We start from the raw sequence: 10,862 nt of genomic DNA on the forward strand, positions 1-10,862 counted from the left end.
TCTTGCAGGGAGGAAGGCTTTAGCTACGTTCACCAGGGGATGGAGGTACGAGTCCAGAGGTACGGATGGGAAAGCAGTAGCTGAAGCCTTAGCAATGTTCTTGGGGAGAGGCTAGCACAGGCAGATAGCTGCGTTTTTGATATGCTACTGCAAGAAGTACGAGGGACAAATAGGAAGAGCTGGAGTTTGGAGCACAACCAGGGCAGGACCAGGGAATTGGGTAAGGGAGCCTGGTGGGACAGTTCAGATGCCTGGACTACAGTCATGGATGGGCATAGGACAGAGAGGGGGAAAGGAGGAGGTGTGGGGAATGAAGGTAGGCCTGTTGAAAGCCCCTGGGCAGTTCTGGGGGGTGAATAGCAGGGGGTCATAGTGGGCATCTGTTACAGGTCACCAAGCCATAAGAACTTGCTAAGGTCCATGGCAGAGAATGGACACTGAAAGGAAGAGTGAATAGGTTTTGACCAGGGTTTTTCCCTTGTTCCGTTCCCACTTGCAGTCTCCAGTATTTAAGGTCTAAGCAGTTCTGATTCAGAGATTGTATCTCTAATTCCCATGCTCAATAGCCACCGATGTCCCGTTCCTCCAAGAATTTGTCCAACCCCATTTTGAATCTGTGACTAAACTCAGCATCCACAACATGGGGTAGCAATGACTTCTACACTTTAATTGCACACAGAGTAAAAAAATAATTTCTTTTGCTAGTTATAAACTTACTACTTACTAGTTTTATTTTATGACTAGTTTTATTTTATAATAAATCCTTATTTACTTCCTCTTCACCATTTAGTATTTTGTAAACTTTTATCTTGTCTCCAAACTGAAAAAGTCTAACCTCTTTAGTCTCCTCACCTAGAAGCTCTTCCATACCACTAATCCTCTTTGTTATGCTTCTCTAGTTCTTTATCCTCTTAAATATCCGTTTTGTGGTGTGGGGACCAAGACTGGTCACAGTATTCAAGGTGTGGACACACTATGGATTTATTAAAGGAGCATAATGGAGGAGGAGGGGGTGGAAAAGGCCTTCTTTAAACAACTGATGGAAGCTTCGAAATTGCTGAGTGGAAGGGGCTGACAAGGGGCCAGCAGGGGAGAGTGTGGCTCTCTGCCAAGCAGAGGGAGCAGTGGGGCTAAGCCCCTGCCTGCTTCTCGCACCAAGAACTCCAGTGTGAGGAGGCAGGAGGCTGTGCTGCTCCCTCGCTTGCTTCTGGGTGCCTGGCAGCCAAACGGAGGGAACGGTGCAGCAGAGCTGCTTATATGGTGAACTCTAATGTGAGAAGCAGGGGGAAGCAATTGGTGGCTGTTCCTGCTCTTTCCACCCCATTTTTGAGTGGGGTGGGAGCAGCTGTTCCCTATGCCTTCTCAAGCCTGGCATGCTCCAGTCTCAGGAAGGCTAGGGAGCCTTTCCCCTGGCTGTACTCCCCCGGCCCCGAGAAGGAGTTAAACTGGGACAAAGTATAAACATTTAATATCCCAGGAGAAATTCCCAGGAGCGATTTAACCCCTATCATCCCAGGATTATTTTTCTCCTAAAGCAGCCATTTTTGCTCCAGGAGAAAAAGCCTGAATGCCTAGGGAAAGCCAAGGATTCTCCTGGTAGAAACTGTGCATCTGTAGTGGTAGAAACTGTATGTCTGTACACAGCCTGAGTTTTTCAACCTATATGCATCCTTTTAATCTAAAAACTGAAAAATAATTTGTATAACAAATTATAGCTCCTATAACCCCAATTAACATTCCCTTGTGCTAGATCCTATACAAAAGCAAAGCAAAAAGACAGCCTCTCCCAAGGGGAGTTTACCTTTAGATGTTTAGCATTTATAGGGAATATCAGAGAACTTGAAATAGTCACCTACATTTGAAGACTTGGAGCAAACAATCAACATATTGTGGTTATTTCTAATCAGGTATGGACAATTAATAATTACAGTAAGTTAAAAACAGACAGGAATTTAGTGCACTCTGGTAGTTTACCCCTCCTTGAAACAGGGGTAAATTATGGAGGATTAGCTTTAGTCTGTGATGGGATAAATGCAGGTACAGGAACAGTTGTTAGGAGTGGATGAAATGTAGCAAGTCCCCAGTCTGTGCCCTACCTTCAGGGAGAGTGCAGTGGACTTCAACTAAAAGCAGGATAACTGTTTAACTAGAATATGCAGTTAGTACTTTTATAATAGTCATTGTTACTGTTAATTCAATGTAGTGTTTTCAAATGACGCTTAGATTTTAAAGTGACTGGAGAAACCTCTGTAGACAGAACAGGTAGCAAAAATGGGTAGATAGGATAAAGGGCATTGTCCTTTTACATTTCGCTACAAAGACCTCAGTTCAGCAAATCATCTGAGCATGTCCTTGGGTCCATCTCTATTCAGAACAACACATTAGCATCCACTCTTTTTTTAATCAAGACCAAAGAAAGGTTTGAAAGGGAGAAGCAAGCAGCAACCCACCCCAAGAAACGATGTCTCTCAACTGTTCTCAAAGCAACATACATATATAATTTATACAAATAAAAATTCTGGAATATGACCTGCTCCCTTTATTAATACAGAAATATAATTATCAGCAACAGCTTCAAATGAACTGCTTGAATTCAATTTATAGTTAGCACCATTGGAGTTTCTCTTTGCCTGTTTCTAAGTTGGGACTTGTATTTAGAGTAACTATTCTTACACCTAGGAGTTTGTTACGGTCATTGCTCTAGACTTTTGGAAAACTAATGGTGCAAGCTGTTTTGAGACAGCTTGGGTATCTTCATCAGGATTTCTTCTGTCACTTGGGGAAAACACTTACATGAAGCAATTTCATGCAGTGACTTTCAAAAACATTTTACTTTACTACATTTGGTAAAACACTGGCATTTCCAGTTCTGCTGCTGGGACTTCAATATTGATAACTGAACAAGTTTATTTGGAAACAGAAAATATCAGACTGAAAATTATTTTGTTGAAAAGCAGGAAAGTTGCTATCTTTACATTGACAAACTACGTGGGAAAACAGAAGCCTAGAGTTTTTGGAACTTTTTAAAGTTGAAGGGGTGACAAAACATCAATAAGATGTGACATGCTACCAAATCTTTGTGAGCAAAGTGAAGCATCACAAATAATGCAAGAGCACTGGAGCCTAACAGATCTCACTGCAATCCAGTTTGATTAAAAAAAACCCACATTAATAGGACATCTCATAAGAAAAACAAGGTGGAAGAAAAAGTAGTCTGATCATTAGGGGCTGTTTAAAATCTGTAATTAGAGAAAAATCCTAGCTCTGATGCATATAGCAAACTTACTGCTTTGCTTTTCTGCAAACCCTTTTCACAGATTTACTTCTGCAAGAACTACATCAACCAGGTTTTAATTGCTAAGGTAAGTTAGGGAAAACTGATGTATGCAGCCACAAAAAAATTAAAGAGTAACGGTTAACATGCATTCTATGTCCATAAAATTGTGTATATGATTGTCCCCCTCAACTCTTGCAACTTATCTTCCACGATGGTGAACTCTTCACAGTAGGTTTGTGTCTGTTTATACAACACCTAGCACAACTGTTCCAAATTCTGTTTGAGGCTCTTGCGTGCTTGTGAAACCAAAGTACTGAAGTCAGGCAGTATTATCTTACATTTCTAACCTAAGCTGCAGTGAAAATGTTACTGTGTACTATTAAACTACAGTTGTACTTCACAGCAAAAATGGTTTATTCCTGTAAAGTGCTTCTGGATCCTCACCGATCACTAAGAGAGCCAAAAGACAACCTTCGTTATTAATGAAGTTTGAACTAAGCACCCGGTTTCAGTTCCTTAAATATTTTTGTTGAACTAAAATTGTTTGGACTACTTGCATGGAAATACTGATTCCAGCTAAGTTTCAGTTCTTTATTTTGTGCTCCAAAGGTTCATTTCAATACAAGGATAGAAAAACTAAATATTAAGAGGTATGTGCAAGCTTTATCTATTGCCTAGACCACCGATGCTCAAAGTTTTGGTCCTAAGGGGTGGATAAATGGTGCTGAACCAGTCTGTGGGCCAGATTAGGTCCTATGTGCCAGGATGAGGCCCTGTGCTGTTTGGTCTCAGCACTGCTGGATTGGGCCCTGCGCCACTTCCAGCTGGCCCCTACACAACCAGATCAGCCTCATGCTGCCTCAGCCGGCCTCTGCATGCCAGAATTGGCCCGGTGCTTCCTCAACCTGCCCCTGTACACCCAGATTGGCCCCCTGCCATCCTGGCTGGCTCCTACACAGCCAGATCTGGCCTGCATCACCTTGACTGGCCCTTGTGCCTTGATTGGCCCTGCACCACCTTCACCCAGCCCTGCACATTCAGATTGGACCCCACACTGCGTCTGCTTGGACTTGCATACCTAAGCACGGCCCTGTGCAGTAGATATCTGGTCTGTAGGGCTCCAGGAATTTGGCAGCAGATAAGTGGCAATTAAAGCTGCCACTGTTCCCCTACTACCAAATTTCTAGATGCATGGGGAGCCCCGAGGGAATGATGCTGGGCCTGGCCTGAATACTGGAAGTTGGGCACCCCAGCCTAGACCAACAGATAGGGCAAAGGTATTTCAACAGTATTTGGATGCCTAATCACCATTGGAATTAAATAGGAATTAGATGACTAAATACCTTTCTGGACCTGGCCTTTATTTTTTAAACCTGAAACTTGATGTGCAGGGATGGACTCTTGTTGCTGCAGAGAGCACCATTACCTTCAGATAAGTTTGCAGGATTCCTGCCATTGTATTTTCTCAACTTACAAGGATTAAAAAAAAACACAAATGCACTTAATAGAAACTTTCTTGCAGTGTGTGTCAATGAGGGGAGGGAAGGAAAGGTAAAAGAAGAAAGTACAGTATATGCTGCCAGCTTCCTTGCTAGACTGAATGATTTTTACTTGATGCCTTTCTGCTTCCTTATATAGCATGTATTCTTTCATAGATTTCATATACATTAGGGCTGGAAGGGACCTTGGAAGATCATCAAGTCCAGTCCCCTGCCCAAGGGGCAGGAAGTCAGCTGGGGTCATAGGATCCCAGCAAGATAAGCATCCAAATTTCTCTTGAAGGCGTTCAATGTAGGTGCGTGAACCACTTCCAGTGGCAGGCTATTCCAGACATTGGGGGCTTGGACAGTGGAAAAATTCTTCAGTTTCATAGTTGGTAGGGTCGGAAGGGACCTGAGCAGATCATCAAGTTCAACCCCCTGCCATGGCAGGAAAGAGTACTGGGGTCAAACGACCCCAGCAAGGTGTTCGTCTAACCTCCTCTTAAAGGCCCCCAGGGTAGGAGCCAGCACCACTACTCTTGGAAGTTGGTTCCAGATCCTAGCTGCCCTGACAGTGAAGTAGCGCCTCCTGATGTCTAGCCTGAATCTACCCTCTGCCAGCTTCTGACTGTTATTTCTAGTCACTCCTGGTAGTGTTCGGGTGAACAGGGACTCCCCCAATGCCTGCTGGTCCCTTCTGACTAGTTTGTAAACTGCCACTAGATCCCCCCTCAGCCTTCTCTTGTGGAGGCTGAACAGGTTCAGGTCCCTCAGCCTCTTTCCTCACATCCAGCCTGAAACGGTCTTGCTAGAGTTTATAACCGTTTGACCTCGTCATCCCTGGGGGCGTTCTGGTGAACACTCCTGATAAACTTATAGGTGGCCATCAGATTGCCCCTGAGCCTGTGCTTTTCCAGGCTATTGTTTGAAATGAAAGTCAAAATATGAGAACTAGGGATGGAGTGAGGTTGGTTCAAAGAGAGAGGGAGAAACAAAGAGTGTTATGAACAATACTAATGCCATCTTTTCCAGAAAAAATAAAATCTTAAATTATGTAAACGTTTTGAACCTCTGGTAAATAAATGCTGATTCTGAATGCTCTAATGAAATAATTTACCAGGTAAGTGTTGTACAAACACACACAAACATAAATGCTTTAACAATTCCTTTAATATAACAATATTCAACTTCATAGTAGAAAATTTCAACCAGCTAATGCAAGTGTTTTTAGAATGCAAAAAACCCATTTAAAACAGTGTACATTTGTTTGAGGTACTTTAGCCATGAAAAAACAGAAGAGAATATTTTTCAAATAAAGTTATAATTTACAAAGCAAGAAGTTAGGTGGTACAGAGTAAAGAGACCTCAGTACTTGTATAAATAAACCAGAGGATACATAACAATATTTTCAGTTATGACTAAAAAGAAATTCAAAGTAGTCTCAAAGGAGTAATCATAATGCATGCAGAGTGCATTACTGAAAACATGTTACTCTTAGTGGCTGATTTAAAAAGAAAAATGTAAAACCCATAAAACAAAAGAGCCCCACCCCCTCAAAACAAAAAATACCCATCCAAAACCACGCACGCAAGCTAGTTTGAGATAGATTTAGAAATCTAGATTTTACGCTTTTGCTGATTGTCAAATACTTGACACAAATATAACAGCAGATAGAATGTTTAACTTTTTAAAGTTGAACTGTACGAGGCTAACAGTTGCTGGCAAAAGAAGCTGAAGTTGTCAGATTTGCACACTTTGTTGTGACTTGTAAACCCACGCAATGCTATTGGTGTTATTGTCCATGATCTTTTACCATGTTGCAAGGCAAAAGGATGGAGAACCACCAGGTTGTTGCTCCAGAAGGAATTTTCCCATTTAAAATGCTTAATTTTACCTCACAAGAGCAAAGACAGACTTCCTGGCATATCTTCTAGATCATTTAATATTTTCACTACGGCACAGAATATATTTGGCAACCAGAGCTGTAAGTAGAACATGAATAGCGAACTGCAGTGCTTTGGATTTTAAGAAAATCTAATCTTGTTTTCTATTTATACATGTGAGGAGGCTAAAGACAAGAGTATGACTTTCCCATGGAGGCAACTGTATCCATGGTCTTCTCTGAACCACGTCTACTGGTCTTTCTTATCCTCCTCCTCATCTTCATCTAAAAGGTCCTGAAAAGAAAGACAAACACATCAGAAAGAGAATTAAAATTAACAGTCTTTGCACTTGGCAAGAACACAGACTGTTGTGAATATCCTGCCTTAACTGTGAGAGCATCCTTTTTCTTTCTGCTTTATTCACCACAGACCTTCCACAGCAGGCCGAGCGGGGATCCTACAGCCAACAGCCCCCTTTCACTATGCAACTGATTCATCCTCAAAGTCCTTCCTGTTTATACTGCATGAAGCTGTTAATATTCTTATAGTTTAGTTTTATGCTTCAACTTTATGATGTTTGATCTGTATGGCCAAGGGCCAAACAACTGCCAGAAGCAGCAGAACCATAAAATGGTACCACAGCAGAGAGAAAATGCAGTTGGTTCCTACATGCCAGAGCTAAGTTCCACAGTAGCTTCCCAGACCCTGGGGCGGTGAGGCGCTCTGAATGAGAAAGCTGCTGTGCAGATTCTAAAATAAAATAAAAATACTGCACCCACTCAATCACACTAACTTGCTCTCCTTTTGTTAAAGCAAAACACAAAGGAGACTTGTACGTGACCTTCACAGGAAAGAGCAGAAGAACTTGAGAGGAGACAGATCCTGGGTGAGATGAAAAAAATGTCCTTTAATTTTGGGTGACCAATTTGAAATTTCTGTAATCCTGCTTGGTAATAATATAGATGTTCAAAAAGCAGCTCTAACTGTCTTCAGTGCTCAATGTTTCTTACCAGACAGACCCCATCAACTCAAGCTGGGCAATCAGAAAATGAACATGTGATCTTAGAACTGGATTCTTCCCAGCAGCATCCAAACTGCAACTATGAGACTATGCATTCTCTTCCTGCAATCACAATGCACCTTCCTGTATCAAAATAGTCTCTTTCACTGCACAACACTGATTTATTCTCAGACTATGTCCAGGCAAGAGGCAAGGATGATGTTCTTAGGGCACGTCTACATGTCGCTGTATGATGACATTCATATGGTGCCATGCTTTAGTACTTCCAAAAGCACGATGCAGTATGGGTGGTTATTGTGCCATGTGCACAGCGCATAGTTAAATTTTGCTGCTACGTCACTGTAGCAGTATGTTATACTGGGGGAGTGTGCCGTATAGCGACATAGCTGGCGATCATGTGTAAACCCATGTGATTGCTATGTTGCATAGCATGTCATACGGTGATACAGCATGTCACTACATCACCATAGGGTGATGTGTAGACGTGCCCTTAATATTTTTAGAATACAGCTGCATATGCACAATTTCCTAGGATTTTAAAAGGAAAAATTCCCATCGTGTGGCCTCTTATTAACACCCTTATGGTTCACCACCATGGAGAGAACTTTTACATCTACCACAGACCTCTGCCACTTAAGCTAACAAATGCACATGAACAGCCACAGCTTTGTCTCCTTTCTATGGACCAGCATTAAAGAGGACAAGACATTTAGGCAGTGGCTTCTAGCAAGTATCTGTGATGGCAGAGGAATGGTGAAGCTTGGGAATCTAGGTTCCTCAGACATCTTATTTTAGTCTCTTTGTCCAGCCAATTTCTGTTTTCCCTGACCTGACTCTTTGCCCATTGGCCCTAGTCTCTCCTATGATTTCCACTTTCTTCCCACCACAAGCTCCTAGCCTCTCCCCCAAACTCCTGGACTCCGGACCCATTCTCCTTGCCCAACTAATTGCTGTCCCAGTGCCCATTTCCCCCTTTTTTCCCCTGCCTACACTCAGTCCATTTTTCTAGAAGCTTCAGCTCACTCCAGTACTCTTCACCCACATCTGGCTCTTGCCCACTCTGTAAACAAGATGCCAGCTGGGAGTGCAAAGGAGAGAAGAATTGACAGTACATCTATATACAGTGCTAGGCTCCTGCCTAAAGTAACATGGTACTGCAGTTACAACATCACTCCATTGTCCTGGACTCAAACATGCCCAGTTGCTGTGTTGATGAAGAATACCAAAAACGAGGAGCTGAAAGAGATGGCACAGATCCCCTCACTTCATGCAGATTGTGTGCAGTCTGGTTGGCATCAGGGCCTGAGGGGCTGCAGTATATGCAAGGCAAAATACTTGGAGATTTTAACTGCTAATCTAAGACCTCTCTGAGTGTGCACAGAATTTCTAAATGGCTATAATTTGGCCAAACTGGCACAGATATTTCACAGGAGCAGAAAAACGGTCCTTCCTTTGCTAAGAATTCTTAGAAACAGCTGAAATGTTTTGGAGGAAACTCCCCAAAAATTTTAGCCTGAGGCAGATACCTGACAGGGAACATTTCAGTCCACACACAGTTAAAGTTTGACAAACTGAAAACAGGGTCTTCCAAATGAGTGCCTGACCACAGTAATAGGCAGCACTAGCAACCCTGCCTATGATTTTATGAATAATCGAACACAGAAACCCAATAATTAATTTTTTTTAAATTTGGCGCTTTTGCCAGTTATGGTGTTTGTTATCGTTATTCACTTCACCCAGTTTGAAAAGCGATTGTAATCTAGGTTTTTTCCTTGTTTCTTGAGGATTATAGTCCATACGCTGCAACATTGTTATATACAAAAAAGTCAAAGCACAAGCTACCTTCTCATGCACACAGTAGTGACATTTCTATCGCTTTACTCAAAGCTTCAGTCTCAGCCTCTGAACGAAAGGCAGATATAAATCTTGAGTCATCTCCAAGCAATAGCAAACTGATCTGCATTTTTCTCTTCTCAGGAAAAAAATTACTAGTCAGACTTGCCATCAGATTCCTGCAGGATGGAATTCTGCAAGATGATTTATATGTAGTGGGGGGCTGGAGTATCATTGCAGTTGTGGTCCAGAGAAAATGCAAGAAGCAAGGATTTTTTTTTGTAATATCCAATATCAGGGAGGCAACTCAAGGAAAAGCACTCTGTGCTTAAAAGCTTGTCTTTCCTAACTACATGATTGGTCTAATAAAATATATTACCTGAATAATTACCTAAATAATAAAGGATGCTTTACAACATTATAGAATACTGACCACTGTAAACATTATGCAGCACCAAAAGCATTTGATATAGCTCTCCTGCTCTTGGAGCAGAGACGTGTATCATTTTGCTGGTACAATTTCAGAACATTCTGCTCATTCAGTGAAGCACAACCACCTACCTGCAGCCGTTCATGGTCTTTCATAAGACGATCATATTCCCTCTTAAGGCCTTCAGACTGCTTTTTAACAGCAATCACTTCATTGGTTGCCTTGGAAAGAGCTGTAAAATATAGAAGCTAATTTATAACACTTGGTAGCATATGAGTGATGCTGTAGTCACGATGGTCAAGAAATTGTGTGAAAGGCAAGGGTTTCTTAGGGTGATTATACTTTATTGGACCAACTATGTAGCTGGGATAAAGTCAGGCGAGCTTTTAAATGCAAGACATTCTTCCTCAGGTCTGATCACAAGAAGCCAGGAACATGCCGCAGGGAGCCAGACCTAAGGAAGAAAGTCTTGCATTTGGAAGCTTGTCTAACTGTCTCAACTACATGGCTGGGCCAACAAAAGATGTCACCTTAAGAAATCCATGCCTCTCTTTATAAAAATTAGCATTATGCAATACTCAAGAGACCTAGTCATGGACCATAACCCCTTTGTGCTAGATCAGTGGTGCTCAACCTTTTTCTCCAGTGGGCCGGATGGGCAGTGCCCAGTTCATCTGGGGCCCGGATCCAGCTGGTGGTCCTAACCCAGCACCTAGGGCACATGCAGCAGGCATCATCTGGCTGTGCAGAGGGAGGCAGGGGGCAGTTTGGACCCCACCCAACCCCGCAGGGGAAGGGGGCACAGCTTTCCCTGCAGTGAGGGGTCATGGCTCAGCCCCATGGGAGAGGAAGGGGAAAGGAGCATGGCCTGGCCCTGATGGGGAGAGGGGAAAAGGACATAGCCCAGCTCCGTGACTTGGGGGGGGGGGGAAGGGGG

The 10,862-nt window shown here is 42.7% G+C and overlaps 1 protein-coding gene across 1 annotated transcript in view; it reads right to left on the bottom strand.

The window, feature by feature from the left end:
• Window positions 1-5,910: 5,910 nt before the first annotated feature.
• Window positions 5,911-10,862, bottom strand: part of BCAP29 (B cell receptor associated protein 29) — a 30,245-nt gene continuing 25,293 nt past the window's right edge. The window contains exons 5-6 of the mRNA XM_025207397.1: window positions 10,057-10,157; window positions 5,911-6,935 (exon numbers count right to left, since the gene is read on the bottom strand). Coding sequence (XP_025063182.1) covers window positions 6,891-6,935; window positions 10,057-10,157 — 146 coding nt within the window. The 3' untranslated portion in view covers window positions 5,911-6,890. The remainder of the gene's footprint in view (window positions 6,936-10,056; window positions 10,158-10,862) is intronic.

Source organism: Alligator sinensis, unplaced genomic scaffold, assembly GCF_000455745.1.
Source record: "Alligator sinensis unplaced genomic scaffold, ASM45574v1 scaffold100_1, whole genome shotgun sequence".
In the NCBI taxonomy this organism is placed as follows: Eukaryota; Metazoa; Chordata; order Crocodylia; family Alligatoridae; genus Alligator; species Alligator sinensis.